This window comes from Acanthochromis polyacanthus, chromosome 9 (assembly GCF_021347895.1).
Source record: "Acanthochromis polyacanthus isolate Apoly-LR-REF ecotype Palm Island chromosome 9, KAUST_Apoly_ChrSc, whole genome shotgun sequence".
In the NCBI taxonomy this organism is placed as follows: Eukaryota; Metazoa; Chordata; class Actinopteri; family Pomacentridae; genus Acanthochromis; species Acanthochromis polyacanthus.
Window position 1 is genome coordinate 31,926,482 of NC_067121.1, and position 20,089 is coordinate 31,946,570.

At 39.4% G+C, this 20,089-nt stretch overlaps 1 protein-coding gene across 3 annotated transcripts in view; it reads left to right on the top strand.

The window, feature by feature from the left end:
• LOC110950756 (cAMP-specific 3',5'-cyclic phosphodiesterase 4B-like) overlaps positions 1-20,089 on the top strand; it is a 52,387-nt gene that overhangs the window by 7,062 nt on the left and 25,236 nt on the right. For 2 of the 3 annotated variants that reach the window (XM_022193517.2, XM_051953231.1), the window contains 2 exons: positions 8,134-8,270; positions 13,878-14,125. In XM_022193517.2, coding sequence (XP_022049209.1) covers positions 8,229-8,270; positions 13,878-14,125 — 290 coding nt within the window. In that variant the 5' untranslated portion in view covers positions 8,134-8,228. Of the gene's footprint in view, positions 1-8,133; positions 8,271-13,877; positions 14,126-19,178; positions 19,331-20,089 lie in introns of those variants that run through there. The other variant, XM_022193519.2, reaches the window with a different exon arrangement.

Below are 20,089 nucleotides of genomic sequence, written 5' to 3' on the forward strand. Positions count from 1 at the left end.
GTTGTGTTTTTATTGTTGTGTCAGTGCAGCCTCAAGTTTTGATGTAAATCGTGTGTGTAAATTTATTCCAGCTCCCACGTAGATTTGTAGAAATGCTCAAATAGATGTCAGTTAAAAGTTGGTGCTCCTTACTAGGTTACAGAGTTTTATTTAAATTCAGTTGTAATCCATAGCTGCAGTTTATTTGTTTTCAGCCACAGTCCATAGATATTCCAGGAGGGAAGCGGTGTGGTTGCTGGTGTGATTTGCATCATGAGCAATAATAAATTACTGAGTACTCTCTTGGTCATTGATCACGCGTGTTTTTTCTGTGTATGCAGCTGCTGCATCTAAAATGCCTTTTTCACTGAACACACTATGAAACAGAAGGCTCCACACGACCGCATCATGCACCACAACAACCGCTGTTTTTCAGGACACTCGTGCAGTTATGCTATATGTAACCCTGTAATTTTGTAATTGGAAGAGGTGTGTTTCAAGCAGTTCACTGTGGAACCTGAAGACCAGGAGATGGGTCTGTGGGTTTTTTCTTTTCTTGCGATTGCTTCTCATTGTATTGACCTCCAGTAATATTTCTAAAAGATTAGCCTTGACAAATAAACAAATTCATTAAATATTTTTTACTAAAATTATTCTAATCTAAAAGGCGATAGCTTTGAATAAAAAACAAACTGTGGTGGACACCTTATCCAGTTCTTCCTTGAGCTGAATTTCAGTTCCCTTCCACCTGTACTTGGCAAAATCAAGAGGAAAAAGATTATATCTTAGATAGATATATCCATGGTGATAGAATGAGACCACACAATCTCTTTTATTTGGTCCTTAAAGTTCAGCCCAATGTCAGAAAATATCCCCAGGGCTCTATTGAGAGGATTTTACTTTGTATAGGAGACAGGCAATCTTTTGAAGAGATCAAACAACCCCTAACATAGTTGAGTTACAATATCTCATCTGTGGTCATGCTGTGTGTTGTTCCTGAGGTGTGAATAAAGTGGGTGTGGTAGCATTTCCATGGAAAAAAAGTGGGCCGACAGAGCAATCACCAGGACCTGCCGCTGTTCTGTCAACAGCTGTTGTGTCTTGTGACCAGTGCTATTTACTTCTCCATTCAGCACTCCCACTTATTTGAATGGTTGCATAGAATAAAGATTTGTTTTCTGGAGAATGAATCAGAGCTACTTAAATTCAATCAACTTGCTTAATAAGCACATGGTATATTCCTTAATTTTTGTTCTCTTTTCAGTGTTGAGTGGCCACTGCAAAGTTAATCTCTCATGGTTGTGGCACACAGAGCCTTAAAAGCTCTCTTTGTGGAAGCACAGACTGACTGAACGTAATATTAACACAGTTCCACACAGGATTTCTTGAGCCCCCTTTGTTTCGGCAACACAAAAGGTAGCTTTGTGTGGGTGTCCAGTGGTTTTAAATGTATGACAGTCACTGACTCACCCTCCACAGTTCTCCATTGTGCATGGACGCCATGTGACATAGATTGACTGGTCAGTTGGGCAAATTTTCTCACTGCTGCCAGCAATGAAGTCATTCCGATTTAAAACGCACCCAAAATGTGACCATTGGTTTTTAGTTTCCCATTTACCATCCGTGCTATCGGAACATTAAGCTTGCGTTCGATGATAGTATTATATAAAAGATGTGATCAATCTCTATTTATACATCTGTTTTTTTGTCTGTCATACCGGCAGCAGTAAAATGATTTGAACAGGCCACTAGTCTATCACACACTAGACCATTCACACCTCGATGCCATAGTGCCAGTGGGAACCCACACAAAACCACTACCGCTGTTTTAATTATTGATTAGTCTATTGTTGACTCATCCATTAGCTAATTGGTTTCCAAAATTCAATAAAGCATTAACAAATTGTCAGTGCCTAAGGTCTTCTTTAAATAACTAGTTTTCTCAGCCCAATAGTCCTGCGACTAAAACATACAATTTGCAGGAATATACAATGTAAATCATCACAATGTAAAACCCCCCCATGTCGGATGATGTCACACGATCGATATTTGACTCATTCCTTCGTCTTCCTGACGTCGGACGATGTCGGCACGTGATTGCTATTCAACCCCCACCCCCCTAGCGTGCTCAGGGACAACATGCAAACTCCATGCAGACAGATCCCAGTCTCAGTCCAGCACGCAAACTAGGGATCCTTTAGCTCCGAGGCAACGGCGCTAACCACCGACTTTGCAGCCAACGGTAGATCAATTGTTTCCAATTAATTTTCTGTTGATCTGCTTATAGATTATTCCAGCATTAACCTACCATAAAATGCTGTGCATCTGATGATCTTGGGGAAAGGTGATGCAGTTAATCTGCTGTGGAGGATTTATCCTGCACTCATAGTACTTTGAAACCTTTTTTAGCACTTGTATTTAATGGAAGAAATAATATCCTTAAACCAAGCCTGTCCACGGGCTTTGCATTGTCCTTGAGTTGTAGATTAAGCAAAGCTGCTTTGGTGTGTTTTGTTCCCTACTGCAGTTATGATATACACTTAGCTCAATGATCCCTGGTGTTCTCTTCAAAATCCAATCCTTGCAATCAGCATCTTGAGTGCTGCTTCATGACTATGAATTCTGTTACCAGCTTCACATCAACAGTCAATTATTTGTAAGAGCACAGACAGCCACCATGGGCATGACCTATTGCTGGGATCACTTGAACTTTATTTATTTATTTATTTTCCTTGAAGGCTGCAGTGCAGTTTCAATCCAGTGTCCTTTGTTCACTGAGCTTCTTTGGTTTTAGTCCTCTTGAGTTTTAGGTTTAGATGCTCAGGTCTTAAAGGCTCATCCTTTCCAGAGTTGTATTGACAGAGCCACAACTTTTTCATTAAAATTCTGGTGGCAAGGAACAAGCCTTACTGGAAAGTAGTATTGTAATAAACATTACATTTTTTTTTCCTCGGGTAAATAATGCTGTATGATAATGGTGTCTTGGGCTTTAGTAGTCAGTCAATCTTCCCTAAATATATTCTGAAAGTTGTGTTTGAGATGGACTTTGTAAACCCTTAAAACTATTCAAAACAAAGCAAATCTTTGATAAGATTTGATAATGAAAAGCAAGCACATTAAACAAACTGTAAACATAGTGATTGACAGAATCGGATCTGTCAAAGCTGTTTATGAGTCATTTGACCAAAAAGAGAGAACATGTTTCAATGAATCATTGAAATCATTTATCAAACAAAAGTTGTAATGCTGGCTGGTTCCAGCTACTCAATTGGTTTTCATAATTTTCATTTCATTACACAATTATGGCTTTAATATTGACTGCTGGATAATTTGAATAGATAACCTTGAGATGTGAGACAGAAAAATAGCAAATTAATTACAAGTTTCAATGAGTTGATACATAGTGAAAGTTATTTGCTATCCTACAAAATTGCTACAAACACCTCACACACACGGACTTAATATTTAGAGTATAATTGTTCCACTAAATCGTTGAACAAACATGACAAAAATGGTTTATTGGAGTGACACTTAACGGTTAATAACTAGTCAGTGGTATCTGCAGTGTTACAAAGCTGTAACTATGATATAAATTCATAGAACAGTTTGTAATTAAAAGTTCCAGGCTTTGATTGATTTGTGCATTTTGTCTGAAACTGTATTGTTTTCCTTGGAGATACCACAGCCTTCAAAATCTAACCTCTTAAGCACAGACACAAATTTAATAGCACATACTACCTGAATTCACAGTGAGTAAACTCTTCAAGGCTGACTCCCCTAACTGCCTGTACAAAATGTTACAAGGCTACACAGTTACACTTTTATTGAGCCTTTTGGGTGCATTGTACTGAGTGTCAGATGGCATGAGGACACAGCGACCTTTCTGGACCTCTCCTGTGAGTATTGTCCTAAAGGTTTACAGCTATTGTAGGAGTACATCTATCACTGCTGGAATTGCACGGTGTGGTTTGACATAACCTTTTACCATCTATCTTCTGTACGTCTTTTCCTAAAGTAGGTCTCTGCTCTCGGGGACATTCATCCAGTGATAATCTCTAACACCCTGACCTTTGTGGGATGGCTCAGGACTGGAGAAAGCCCTTTGAGAATGCTGTGATAGTTATTTGATTTTTTTTTTTCTCCCACAAGCGTTTAAAATTTCATTTTGCGTATCAGAGAAATCTTTCCGGATATTAATACTTGAACCTACAATGAAAGAATCATTTGATCGACAAGACATCTGCAATATGTTGCAGATCAGCTGTAAGACATTTTCTTGTGAAAAATCAGAAATGTAAAAGAATTCCAGTTTAGTGCTTACTGAACCGAAGAGGAGTCTTTGTGGTGTGGTGCCAGAATGATTTTTCTGTTCATCAACATCAGCTTTACATTGAGTGTAGTAGTAATTAGTAAATGTTACAGTAAACATAATCTGCTGAACATCAAGATGTTAGAATAATTTTACTGTTTGTAAGTTAGCATTTAGCCAAAAACATTATTTTACCTATGCGTAGTTTCAAATACTTTGCCTGCTTTAAACATAATAAATTGGATGGTTATTGTGATATAATGGAATTTGTTTATTGCACATGCTGAACTTTAAAGCTAGCAAGTACTAAGATGCATAAACTAGTCTGAGAACTTCTTGGAATAGTATTATCAGCTTTATGTTGCACCTCTTTTTATATATATGTATGTGGTTCGAGAAACTGGCATTAGCACGCCTTTGAACTGTTTTGCATTGAACAAGCTGAAAAAAATGTTCAGAAGAAGTCATTGCATTTCAGTTGACGGTTTCTATTCCTGGGAAAAACCCAGTGGAAGTCAGCATAACCCTGATGATGGTATTCACCTCATCTTGACAGGACCTCTGGAGTTGCTCTCGCAAATATATTTGATCAAGAAATTGAATTGGATCCTCTTTGAAGCAGTCAGATAAAGGCCACACAAATGACATGACAAATTAAAATTTTGCTGTCATTTTCATAGTTAAAGTTAAAAACAAACAGTCGCAAGGACAAAGTAAATGGACACATTTATCACACTTTCATATCCTTAAAATTAGAATCAGTGCTTCCATATTACGTGCCAATGATTCACACCTCCTTTGGGAATGACAGGTGGAACATGTCGTAGTTAAACCTCTGGCATTAAGGCTCTGCTGTTCTCTTTTGCGATTGAAGTTTGTATTGTCATCATGCCAAGATTTAAAGAGCTCTCCAAGGTTATGAATGTCTGTGAGTCTGCCAAGAGATTTAAAAAAGATCTCCAAAGTATTTGAAATGAATCACTCTACTGTGAGGAAAATCATGTGCAAATGCCTGCCAATTTGTCCTGGACTGGCCTCCCCTACAAATTCAGACCATAGGCAGAGCATTTCGTGCAAAAAGAGGTCTTCAAGAACACCATAATTTTATCACAGGATATGCAGTTAACTCTTTCAACTGTTGATGTCAAAGTACTGCATCTACAACCAGAAAAAGAAGGCATAAGTTTGACCTGCGGAGGAGGTATGGCAGGAAAAAGCATTTGCTGCCCAAAAGGAGCATTTGAGCAACACTGCCAAATGTGAAACAGGGTGAAGGAAAATTTGATAGTTTGGACTTATCTGAGGAACTGGGCAGCGTGCAGTCATAACTGAACTATTAATTCTACATCATTTCATATAGTTATTGAAGTTAATGTGAGGCCATCTGAAACCTGAAGATGAACCAGCGGTGTATTTAACTGGATTCTAATCACAAGCAAATTCACCAAAGAAGAAAGAAATGAAGGGCTGTGGTGAGGCTCAGTCAAAGCTGAGATTTGAATCAGATTGAAACGTTGCGAGCAGATTTGAAACACTGTACATGCAAGAAACCCCTCAAACATCTTGCAAATCATGTGATTTAAAGGAATTTAGCATGGAAGGGTGAAAAATTTCAACAAGCAGAAGTCAAAGAAAATGCTATTTTTCTGCTACTCGCCTCAGAGTCCACAGATGAATCTTGCATCCCTTGATCTTTGAGTTGAATAAATGATTAAATAGCTAATTATCCTTTTGGTGTCCAAGTGTGCCATCTTTTTCTGAAGGCACAGTTTCAAAGATGATTGTTTATTCAGATTTATTTAAAAAAAGAAAGAAGCCAACAATCACTGTAGGATGCACTTTTTTTTTTATACACACAGCAGTACTGGAAATCTTTGTGTCCAGAAGTGTAAAAGGATGCAAGTGGTGTTCTTCACAAAATTTTAAATGGACACATATATGCTAAGACCTACATTATTGAAAACTTCTCCTGCCTGCTGAGAACTGAAACCAGCCATTGATTAAGTTATCCTACAGATGCTCCAAACGCTGAATCCCTTTATGAGCTGCTGCTGTTTGACCTCTTGTCATTTTTTCCCCACAGTAACTGAGGGCAGCATGAAGCCACTTTCAGACCACATGTTTGTTTTTCAAGGCTACAACCAGGACTAGGTTGTTCGGAGCTGAGAAATTCTTTCATGCCCCTTGACTTGGTAGCAGCTGGAGAGCACAGACGGCACTCTCCTTCACCAGCAGTTCTACACCGACTAATGCAAGGACGCAGTGCCTGCCAAATAGGGGGTAATGTGAGTGGAACTAGTGGGGATCAATAGTGACATGGAAAATATCGATTCATGCCTGTCACATAGATAAGTCACTCATGTCAGCCTTGTGGTGATTTTCCACCAGCTGTGGTCATTCTATAATTGATGAGCCTACAGTCACTGTGTTCTGAGTAGTCTGAAACATGGAGCTGGATTAAAACACATTCAAGCACGAACACATAGCTCTTGTATCAGTACATCATTCCCATATAGGGTGTCTTATGCCAGAAGACATAGCAGGGTTGAAGGAGCGTTGCAGATTTTAAATGTTGCTTTTGTCAAATTTTTGTTCAGTAGCTTGTGTCCACACATTTAACATTTCAGATATTTGGCTTTTCTGTAATAAGGAAGCAGACACAGGGTGTGTTACAAATTGCATGGTTTTTCTTTTTCACTTTCTCAGTACGTACTGCAGCTTTTTACAAAGCGTCCATTGTTGGGACATACTACTTCATTATAATGTTGCGCCTTAAGCTTTGACCGTCTTGCCCATATATTCGTCACAGTCTGTGGTGGTGTGAAAAGAGCGTCATCTCGCTGCATGTGCTTAGCGGCTGAAGCTTGTTAAAACTCGTACCAAACACTGACGTATATATGACGTTTTTTTTGTTGTTGCTCAGAGGTTTGTGGGTCTGATTGGCCCTACAAGCATGCTGGCTTTCACACTGCAAAGTGTGACTCAATGAAGTCGGACATTCTTGTTTTTAGTATGCTATATAATGGGACATTCTTTATCTGGTTCACTTCATCAGCATGCTAACATGTTTACACTGACATGCTCATGCTTTGCAGGTATAATGTTAGCCATCTTATTTAAGCATGTTATCATTTTAACATTTGCGAATAAGCCACCAACATAAAGAAAAATATAATTTTTTTTCTAAGACCAAATATTTCTGTACGATATTATATATTTAAGTCATTCTGTAGAGGAATGTTTGTGCCAACATATTCATCCAATAGTTGTAAAGATTTTCTTTTGAAAGTAGGACTGTCACCCTCATGGTGGTGCTAAAGTCAGGGGATCACCAAAGTCTTAACACATCTGCTGTTGAGATGTTTCAGTCTGGAGTTGTCGGACTTTACCATCACACACATTGACTTTACCATCCCTAGAGCCAATGCTAACATAGATAAATATGTTATTAAAACTAAGTGCTGTGTTCTGGTGTTTGATATAAATCTTTTGGAGCTAGTGTTGTTAAGGTTGCATGACATAAAGTTCTGCTTTACACCTTTTTACTGTTTTTATTAAAAAAAAAACAATTTCACTATGCATTGTACTATGTACAACTGTATGTGACAAATTAATTCCATTTAGATTTGTCTTGCTTCAGTGTTTATGATTGATTTACTTCTATACATACCATTGCAGTTCATGTTATGTCTGCTTTATTGTTAAAGTTGTGTAATTCGCTGCATATACAGTAGTCAGTCAAAACAACACCAGTCTGACAACTGCAGACAAATTCATAGTGAGGGAGGCAGAATATCTTTTGGAATTGGTTACTTTTGTCTCACCTCCCCCAATTCTATGTGCAGGCGTACTGGTGAGGAGGAGAAGCAGGAAAGAGCTGCGTTTTCGGACAGACGATCTGACACACAGCGAGAGAGAGTCTGGCCGGGCATCCCTCAGGATGAAGAAAAGCCGGAGTGCACACGGGGTTACGCCAGGCGATGTAAGTGCCGATTTTTCCCAACCCTCCATCTGTTCAACCATGACTCCATCCATAAATTCATTACAATACCGCCCGTGGTTCTCTTTCTATCTGAAACTCCACTTCTCACCTGTAAAGTTTGCAGTTTCACGGTTTGCACACTTACTGTATTTTGTGTTGTTTGCCATCTCTCCGTTTCCTCCCGAATAAATATACAGTGAGCTCAAGCAGGAAAACACACTGACAGCGAGGTGCAGTATGTCGGCGGTGGTCAGTGACTCATAAACAGATGACTGTACTGTACACAACAGACCGCTATCCGGCAGGACACACTGCAGAGAGGGAGATGGTGTGTGTGTCTGTGTGTGTTTGTGTTTTCATGGAAAAGGACGGTGTGTTATGCATGTGGAGGAAAGAGTTTGGAAAATGGAGACAGAGTTGAGGAGAAGCAAGCGGAGCAGGAAGAGGATAAATGATGTTAAAAGACAGTTCACACCAGGATCCACTTAGGCCATCCACTGAATGGAAACATGGATATGGGGAGGAAGGACAGGGATCTGACAGAGAGGCCCATCTGTTTCCCCTCTATGCCCCTGGTGTTTATGACTGGTAAGGCAGACCAGAACATTTTCTTTGACATTGTCCAACAGGAGCTCAGAGGACAAGCCAAATCCAGGATGATGAATGTTTTCCTGCTGTCACTGGCCTCCATAACTCCCCACATAAATATGCAACAATGTTTATAACCTGGCCAAATGCAAAGCTTCGGAGTTTATTTAGGACTCATTTTCTGATGCCAATTACTACTGTAATGTAGTTTAAGTAATCAATAATGCCTGATAAGGCAATTAATGGATGACATGAAGATCAGTTGCCAAAAAGATAAATTAGAACAATTTATTTCTATTTTCTCTTCAAGCCTTTTGTAGCTAAAGTTGGAGGTTTTTCAGTCTGTAACTCTGTTTCCCTGGTAACACTTGACAGTTTGACAGATACTTAGAACTAGGGGTGTAAATGATTAATTGGTAATTATTCTTAATTTAACAAATGAAATATATTTGAGACCGAGTATGAAGGACATGCATGTCACAAAATGTATTATAGCTTTGCTGCTTGTGCCACCAGGTGGAGCCTCTTTCTTTTTAGTGCTGTAACAAACAAAGGAGGCGGTCACTCAAACTACCAGTGGCTATGTTGGCAAGCAGAATGCACTATGGGATTTCACTGAGTGAAGTGCCACTATGAGAAAGTTTCCTGTGATGCTTAATGCACGTTGACCGGGAAAGTCATTCTGTAGCTGAAGTGAACTAAGTTATCTCTATAGATTCATGGATGATTTGTGAAGCCTGTAGATGGCCTGTATCATGTGACATGTACTACTGGAGAAGATTATGTCAAACACTCCTGTTCAAAGAAGTTTCACCAGGACAAGGAATGGTGTCTTCTTACTTTATTTCATGGCATAGGTTTCAGGATTGATTGTTGAGGCTGCCAATTGTTGGTTAGGAAAACTGTTTGTAATTTGCATCTCTGCTTGGAACAATGATTACCATTCCACTCGACTTGGCAACAGGAGACTTTAAAGTCTTTTCAGCCCATAGAACCCAACAGCTAATGTTCAAATCCAAAAAAAAACAAAAAAAAAAACTGCATATGATTGCTAAACAATGAACATAATTTGACAGTATGTTTAACAGATCAAGATCTTCACAAATAAGTGAAAGGTCATGTGTACTGTTGGCTGCAGTCTGATGCAGAGTTGAATACCAAATGGGATGTGAGTTAATTATTAGATGAAAAATATCAGTAAGTTTAGAGGAGCAGTGTATTTCTTGTAGCTTGTGCGTCGCAGTCGCCATCCGGTGGTGTTCAGAGGATGAGGCACTAAAGCATTACACTTGATGTTATAAATGACATATTCTGATTTGGTCTGGACCAGTTCATGTAGAACATTAATGTAGAATGGTGACAGATGCACTGGGTCTATTTAGTTGGTGCCCGATATCAAAATTAATGGACACCCTGCAGCCAATCAGAATTGAGCCTAGACCCAGATCATGGGTCAATAGTTAATGCCAGGAGTGATTTGATAGTCATTTTTACTTTCATGCTAGCAGTGATTTGGGTAACACCTGGTAGTCATTTTAGGCCAGTCGGCGCAGACCATTCTGCTAAACCTTACTTTTGTGCAGAATTTTCTTATGTTCATAAAACCCAAAATACTTCCATACTCCATTTCTCATATCCTGTTTAGTGTCTTTTCATCAGCTCGTTTTACATTTGTAACTAAAACTCATAGTACAGTATGTCATGTGGCTCGCCCTTATTTTGCGTAAAGATGTTGGTTTTTCTTTGAAAAGATCTCATATCTTACTTATATCAATAATAATGTTTTCCGCAGCATTTTCCATAAAGTGAGTCTATGTGCAGACTCTGAGGTCAAACTAAGATTGAAAAACCACTAACTACCCATAGGCCCTGAGTACAGCTTCACGGTCGGCTGTAGGTTAGTGTTGTTACTGCCACATAGAAAGCTTAGAAGCCAAACCATAATGCTGTATGTACACTACATTTACATAATGATCTGTTCCATGTTAGGTGGTCAGTGGACAACTAATATTTAAGCAAGTTCAGTGTATAAACAACCTTTTGTATTCCTTTTCATGAAGCAGACAAGGTAAAGATGGTATCAAATACAGTTGAAGATGCAAATGTTAACTTAGCAGCAGCAAGTATGTACATTTATTTTAAAGGCAAGTTTTGCTCAGTTTCAATAAAAATGCTTTTTTTTTTTATTATTCAGACAAAAGGGGAGTCCTGAACAGATATCTGCTATGCTACACCATCTCCCACCTTTCATTGAGATTCTATAGCACTTAAATAGTTAAAGTGGATGGGTCCCCCCCTTTAGTCTGAAAGATTCAATAATTCAGTCACCACATGAGCCCATGCTGTTAGAGATTCACTCTTAAAGCTGTCTCATTTATAATCACCTCCTTCAAAAAGACTTTTTGGAAGTGTCCCAGAGAACACTGGAGTTGTTTAGGCTCTGCAGCCAAGAAACCCCTTTCATCTTCGAGAAAACGCCCACTCCACCTCTGTTTGACTCTGCAGCCACACTATCTCCGTTTGAGACTCATTGTTTGATCTCAACGCCTTTCCTTTTACGGCCATGTTCCGGCACATTTTATAGATCCAGGTTTCGAAAATAATCGGCATCCTTATCCGACTCTTGGCTAGTATATGGACAGTCACTCAAAGTAAATCAGCTGTTTCTCCTCTTCTTAATGATATTTGGACCACAGATAGGAGATCAATAAAGAACTACAATTGTATGTGCACGTCAGGTGCGTTCAATAAACTGATAAATAATTCGGCAGTGAAACAGCAATAACAGAATGACATGTTGACTATTTAGATCTCTGCTTATAACTTCTGTTTGACAAGAGTGTTTGTGTAAGTGGAAATGATTGGTCGCCTGAACAGAGTTATGTTTTGCCAGATTTAATTCTCACCCTTTCCCCTGAATGTGAAGAATGTGTCTCAAAAAGACAGCGACAATAAATCAGACAAATTACATTTCCTAGAAAGAGCAGGGGAGTCAGCAGAGCTGTGTTCACTGACAGTCAGGACAGCAGACTCCAATGTTGTGTTCACTCTGTCAGAAAATGTTTCTTTCCTGGTCTTGTCTTTTGCAGTTTACGGTCTTATGTATCGCAGGGTGCATCCCTGCCATTAGTCACTCTCAGTGGAAAGAGGATATGGGATGACTCAGTCTTTCTGTTTATTGTCTTCTCTCCCTTTATTTATTAGAGAATCATCACCCAGTGACACCAGCCTGTCTACACTCATTCAGTCACTTACTATTTAGGTTTCACCAATCATCATATTTTCCATTTGAACACTCAATTTTGACTTTATGTATATCAAGAAGAAATATAAATGGAAACAGATGACGGTGTTGCCAGTGCTATTCGAGATGTGACTCACTGTTGCATTTCTTTGGACGTGATCGATGTGGTTTAAGTGATTTGTCAACTGTCTTTTTTTTTTAAAGTCAAACTTAATGCTACTAGTAACTTTTAATTACTAGCAACTACTGTTCTTTACGTAGATATTAAACATATTTATAATTAGCACTTATAGGATGTGATATTTCTTGAGGTAACTGCTTCATACTTGGCTGCGCTGAAACAACTGCACAATTGAATAAGCACTGACAGAACATTACAATAGTAGTTTGAGATGCACAAACTCTTAACTTCTGAAATGTAGGATGTGAAGACATCTCTTCGGGTGTAGCAAACAGGGATAGGCATTTTTCGCTATTTTTAGACCAAGTAATCTGTAAATTGAGAAATTAAACATGAGACTTGGTTGTAATGACAAATATTGCACTAGTCAGTATTATTGCAAATATATCTGCATTGGTATGTGTGTTGGAAGATAACATCAAAATGCAGCATAGAAATACTCAGTGAGATTTGTGGAGATTTGCAAAAATCATCATTGTTGCTTAGTTTGCCCCCAATAAAATAAGTAAGCTAAGGAATTCAACTGTAAAATATTCCGCTTATTGTGTTTAAGATGTGTTGAAAACAATCATCATTGTGTGTAACGGTCTCCAAAATCCAGTATTGGTCGGGTTAAGCTGCTCTAGTTAACCACATTTAGGGAAACGCTGTCCATCAATGGGGAACCAGTGGTCGATTCATGTGCCGGCTCAGTGCTGTTTAATGGTGTTGAGTTGTCAGTCTTGATCACAGTGAGGTCACCTTGTAGCTTTTCTCCTTCTCACGCCCTCTCACTTGCTGTCAGCTACTTTCTCTCTCACTCAGTTTTCTCCGTCTAGTCTCCTGCGCCACACTCGCATTAAATTGACAAATAATTTCTTGCTTTCCACAGCCACGTTCCAGGAATTCCTCAATCCCCCCCCCTTTTTTTTTTCCCCTACCTTAATCTTTCCATGGTTCATTTGAAACCATTTTCAGAGTTTCATTTTGTCTTGCATTCAGTGAACATAAAGTACGAGAGAAATGTATGCAGAATGAGCTCTGGCAGCCCACTTCTGTTTCCTCAGAGCTCTGGCTTGTTTACAACTCCTCATTTCAATGAAGGACTCTGTGCTTCTTACCGGAACCTTCACATTGAAAACAAACACATTAAGCAGACAATTTATATTCAGCACAGCTTTATAAAAATGTCAATTGGCCGTGTCAAGGGCCTGAAACAATTAATTGTCTGAAATGAAGAGCATTGAAAAGATAAAATGTTGCCAATGCGCTGTACAGCACTTTGTTAAACCAGAGATGTGTGCAGGGCCGGCAGATTGTTTCATTAGTGATGACACATTTGTACTTGTTTGAGTCATTAGCACAGTCATGTTTACGTGTGCTAAATTAGTCTATTTCAACGCCTTCTTATTTTTTTTTCTTTTTTGTTGTTTCAACTTTTATTAAATTTAGATGTCTTTTTAACAAGCTAACCAGCTTGGTGTCATGCACTCAGCACACTGATCTGGTATGAACATTTTACCCATGTTTTCTCCATGTCGTTCCTAGTCGTTCGGGAATATTGTGAAGCCGCTTGCATGTTTAAGGCAATAATTTATTCCTTCTTGTCTGTCAGGAGAATAAGGAGCCTCCTGTGGGACAATTCTCCACCAGCAGCACCCTCGGGGTTGAGGTGTGCAAAGTCCACAGGCGGTTTTCTGGCAACCTGCAGCTGCCTCCGTTGTCATGGCGACAGGCCGAAAAGGAGAGCTACAGGGTCAGGCCGCTCACGCCAGAAGAAGACCCGGTGACCCGAACCAGACCCACAAGCCTGCCCATCGTCTCCCTGCCTCGCATCGACATCACACAGGCCGACCCTAACAGGTGAGGCTCTGAAAAACAGCCGTCGCAGAGACACGACGCTTCAGGGGCCGTTTTTATTGTGCTTCTGTATTCATAAGGATTTTGTAAAGTAGCACTGCTGTCATGGCTGCTGTGCGTATTGCTGCACTTTTTTGCATAGTTTGCAGCTTTTGTGCTTAGTTTTTCAGAACTGTTTAGTTTTTATTTTGCTTTGGTAACAGTTTCATATCTTGATGGAAGCAGCATTTTCGTAACAGCTTGTGTACTGGGAACAGTGGGAGGCTGGTGTCGTATCCCATCTTGCTCTTACATTACATTTGCAAATTAGTACCAGTGTTGGCATTTATAGTTTCAGCCTTCAGTACCTTGTTTGCTTCTTTGTTTTGTTTCTCACAGCGTTAATTGTAACCCGTGTCCTGGGGAAAGAACTCGAAATTTGCTCATTTCCAAGAAATCAGATGTTAGAAAATAATTTGGGAGCCATTTAACTGATAGCTGTTATTCTCCTGAGGCTCAATACAACGGACTATCGCTCCATGCAGGCTTTAATGCAGGAAATAAGTAAAAAAAAAACTAAATAATGGCTTCCACTTCACATTATTGAGACGCAATTTGCCACAGATACCCTCTTTTCTTTGATCCACTGTGACTCAGCCCACTAAACTACAAATAGTTAGGGCTTCTTTTCAGAGATGTATTGTCAATTGACATTTTTATTTGTTGCTTTCATCTCTGTAATACTACTGCAGGTTTTAAAAAGCATAGGTTTCATTAGCTGGAATAAAGTTCAGAAGCAGAGAAACTTTTGCTCTGCTTATTGCGTGACACTGGTTGCTCCATAACATTTTGTTATTTTCCAGTTATTGAGCAACCATTCAGCGTACGATGATGCTTGAGTCCATTTCGATTTGCATTATAAATATTGCACAAGGGACGATATCTACCAATCAAATTATTCATAAGCTCAGGCATATTCCTATGAGTATGCCAGTGAATTTCTTAGTGCAGTATCATGAGTTTAATCTCGGGGATAGTGCTTCTTTTTATTAGCTGATTATACCATAGTAAATCTTCTTTTTTTAACCCTAACAACCGGGGAGTTAGGATGTTATAGACTTCGAAAGAGTGAAGTTTCAACTGTTTGCAACTGTTTGCCGTAGGTTGTAGTTTTTACATGCTGGGAAAGTGTTTTCACTGTCCTGTATTAGATTTAGGTTTGTGAAACAGACACAGTTATGGAAGCTAGTGGAGAATTGAAGGGGCTCAGGGTGAACCAGGATGACTGTTGCAGCACTGCTGGCCAGAAGTTCTCACCACACAGCTCACCAAGACTCTTTCGCAAGCAGGTGACGGTCAAACGTCTTCGTCGATACAGACGCTTCACGGTAGCCAACACATGGTAAGGGTTTATTTGATGTGGTCTCGTGTCTGTGTATAAGAAAGAGGAAAAAGACTTGAAGGGGATCTGTTCAGACTGTGTCAACGACATTTATTTGTTGTGTTGTTAAATGGCTATGGTATACGGTGAGTCAGGGTTTATTCATACCAATGCAGACACAAATGGTGCTTTGTTTCAGTTTGTCAAAAAATGTTCCTGCTCCAGGGTGAGTTGGAGCCCAGTGGAGACATTTATCCAAATGAGTCTTTGCCTTGGAAAAGTCCCTGTAATCAACCCATGAAGAGTCTGGGGATATTAACAAGGAAAAAAAAAATCCCCTTGTCAGAATCAAGTGGAGTCACATTTACTAATACAACCCAAAATCATAGGTTAGTGTCTTGGAGTTTTGCAATACTCTAAAGAAGAGCAAAACAAGAGTGATCCTTTATCAGGATAGACCATAGTCCTGGGCAGACACCCCTAAGCCCTATTTGGTGAGTAGAAAGGAGCAGCACCTGTAGTACTACTTTTTTTATTTTTTAAATGTGTTGATGAAATTCACTCTTGGTACATTATTTCATCATAAATGTTTCAGTTGCTGAAACATCGAAAAGTACAAGCTGTACAGAGCACGGTTCTAGGAGATCTTCCTCTGGGATGCACATGAATAAAATGTTGAACATCAGTACTTATGATGATCTATTTTCTATTTCAGTCGCCGTTTTATTCTCTGAATATGGTGCATGTATGTGACTGCATTGTTTTTCAATATAGAGCAGGATTTAAAGTCTAAGGCCGCTAGTGAAGATGCTTCTGACTTACATTTATTTTGAATTTAAATGCATTTCATTACCAATAATAGCTGCTTAATAATTTGAATGAAAAGTTGAAATGGTTAAAACTGTAAATGGGGTTCATAATATCTTAATGTTTTTTTGCCACCCTTTTAGCTGTAATGATCGCAGCACTCGAGCTGCTTACGCTCCATAGCTTTGTTAAAACCTGACAACACATGTTATCTCAGCATGGTCTGACAAAGTTCCAAAGAGCTTCTTGTCATGTCAGAAATGTTTGGCTTCATCAGTCTTCATGTGTCCCATAAATGTTCAGTTTGTCTGAGGTCTAATGACTGGTTCTAGCAAAGCTTTTATGTGTTTGAGATCCGTAATCTGCTGCAGAAGAACAGAGTGTTATTTGTCATTTTGGAGTTACTTCAGTGCATATATCCAACTGCAGACTTGAATAGTGCTACCACCATGTTTCTTTGTTGGTTTTATCCACTGTGGTATAATTTTCTTTCTTGTCTGTCTCCTCACGTGCATGTTTCTGTTACTGCAACTTATCTTTGATAATGTTGTTTTATGTTCTAAATTTTTGACAATGTGTCATAGTGATTGCACTTTGAGAAATAAAGATAACATTTTCCACCATCTTCTGTGAAATTGTGGCGTATCTTGGCCAATCTCAAGTGTTTGGCCTCGTTTTCCCCTCCTGAGATGAGGTTTAGAGACGCTTCTGGTCCTCTGAGACACCACTAAACGCCGTCTTCTGACAGGACTTGTGCTGATTGGAGTGTTGCGTTCTTTATTCAGCAAATTCTGTATTTGATGAAATTGCTTTTCTGTTCTCCAGTGAACAGACCTTGATGCATTGATCTCCTGTTAGTGTGGTCACTCTTGGTCTGCCTGATCGTGCTTTGGATAAAAAAAATTCCGTTTCCACAAAGTACTATAGAGAGCCATACACTGCATGATGCTGACAAAGCCTTGCTTTGCTCAGAATGGCAATTTGACCCCTGGCATTCACTTATATCTTATCCAATGCTTCCCACTGTCACACCACTAGTGAGTAAAGTTCTGCTGGAAAGTGAGCTGTGACCACAGGTTAATTTACTTGAACAAGTCTCTAATGAGTCTATCAAATCCAGATGATTGTCATCTGAATGAGTGCCTTTAGGGAAGGGAAAATGCTGATTATGGCCACCGATTTGCTTCAGTTTCATCTGGAAGTAGTGCAGAACCTTGAAGTGTTGATTGTGTTCAAATAAACAAAAAGATACATCATGTGCAAAATAAACATGCAGTGCCATGGCTGAGCATTTCCATCTTGAAACTGCAGTGTGTTGATGACGGCTTTAAAAACACAGATTCAGAAAGACATTGTTTTATGTGTAGCTAGCTTGAAGAATGAATCCTACCAATTTGCTGGGTGTGCCTCTCTTCTTCTGAATCAGTTTCTGGTTTGAACATGTATGACTGAACTGCTTCAATATTACAACTTGAAATTGTGTAGCGTTGAGTAGTTTAACCGGAGTTGTAAGTGAGCTGGTGTGCTTGAGCTGCACCAAATGGCAAAGGGATGGGTTTACACTAAAGGGCAGGAACTTCTTGATCGACACTTTGTAAAGGAAGTAACAATATAGAGTGACATCAAAGGCTTTTTATGCCAGAAAAGGGTTATTTTCATGAGCAAAAATGTAAGTATGTGTCTTCAACAAAGAGATTTGGGGGGTTTATTAAATGAAATGGAAGGACTTGTGTTTTTCAAGGTTGTTAAATTGTCGGTTTCTGATTATTTTATTTATTTGAAAACATATTTTTGGTGTGGCCTCAGACTTTTGGACTCCACTATCTGTATTTATTTTCCAAGGCTCATGGAAACAAAGGCAAGTCTGTTTCTTCCTTCCTGTTTCCAGTCGGATAATAACAGAAGGGTCTGGTTCTCTTCAGTCTTCCATATGTCACCCAGGCAAACAGGCTTATGGGTCTATTCAGAGAGCTTTAGTGTTAAATCAACTCTGCTGCGGACACACTATATAAACACTGGACAAGCGTCATACTTACACAGAATGGTGCTAATAATACAGTCCTTTGACAGAACTAGAATATGGATGTTGTTTTAGGTAATGGTTTATCATAGATGGTCATTTAGTAGGGAAAGGAGAAACAGAAGAGAAGTTGTGTGAATTATAAATTCATTTCTTTGCTTGGTTTTGGTAATCATATTGGACTGTAGTAAAGCTCCGTGGCATGTGGGGAATCTTGCTGCACTCTCATTTAGCCTTCTAGTTTTTCCTCCAACCAGGTCACCAATTCTGTCTCATTTCACTATGATTGGCACAAACTACACCCTCACTGTAATTCCCTGTGTTCCTAGTGCTATTTAAATTGTTATGAGTAAAAAAATAAACTTTTTGAATTGACTTGATCATTTACCAAGAACTTAAGGAGGCTTGAAAAGGTAAAAAAAAATTAAAAATATCACATTGTGTTGTGAAGATATGATGAGACCTGGAAGTCACAGTCAAGGTGAAATGGCTTCTAAACAGCGCTGTGCAACCAGAGATATTTTTTTTAATCCTGTGAAATATGTGCAGTGTGTATTGCATTGAATGCATATTAGTTATAATCTTTAGAGTAAATAAATGAAAATCTGGATTTTAACCTCTAATGCCCCCATTCCACTGTCAAATCTCATCCGTATGGTTTTACTGGACATCGCGGGTGGGATGATGAACACACCGACTAATCTGCCGTGTTTTAATATAGAGAGAAAAAGGACAGGCGGTCAGATAAACAGAGCGGCTGCCAGTCCGTTCCCTGTGCTCCAACCCAGATCTGCCTGTTAGCGTCTGCCAAGCCTACGTTATTCCAGCACGTGGCCTGTTACTGGACAGAAAGGGGGTCTGTCAGTGAGTGTATGAGTGAGCAGCATCAGTGTTTTTTGTTGCTCGATGAGGGAGGAGGTGGAAGGGACAGAAGTATGTTCCGGAGGTCACCAAGATGTAGAGCTGGGCACTTCGACTTCAGCGAGGACGTGGTCAGCAGAGCGCACCTTACGGCTCCCAGGTGACTGTTTGATGGTCCTTTTTTATTTTAAAAATATATTAACTTCTCAATATAGACTGTCGGCATATTCAGAGTCTGCCTTTTTTTTTCTACACATTGATGTTTTAAGAACTAGTTGCGTCACTGGCAGATCGGCGCTGAAAGTTCCAACCTCGCTGCATTGCCAGAGAGATTTATTTGCATCCTTCATGCCCTGCATCAGACAGCTGCTGCGAGATTTACAGTTTATCTGGATATACAGAAAGTGTGTGTTAATATACTGTGGTTTCCTGCCTGGGTCAGATTAAGAGATTAGATTGCTATAGGTGAAGTATGTTGTTGATGTGTTAAGTTGGGATTTGAATGACGTAAAGCAGTACGCAGATGACGCTGATAGTTTTGTGTGCGTTTAATCAGTTTGCACATTTCACATTAATCTGAGCTTCTCTGGCAGAGGTGTGGGACCAAGTGTCTCAGTGGGATATGTGCCCAGTTAATCCCAGATGTTGTACAAATTACAGCGGCGGGTGAAAATGTGGTGCAAATGGTGAAGTGGCGTTTGTGCAGACTTTACGAGTGCTGAGTGGAAATAAAGGAGATGATAGCGTGATTTTTAATGTGGCTCATTTTGTCAGTTATTCAGCCTCTGCCTGTGTGTAAGTATTATTTCAACTGTACTCAAAATTTAGAGAGTTTTGAATTCATGGTTTGTGGCATCTGTTGTTTCCACTTGGGCATTGATACTTTGACCTGTAACCTCTTAACTTCAGTCCAACTGAC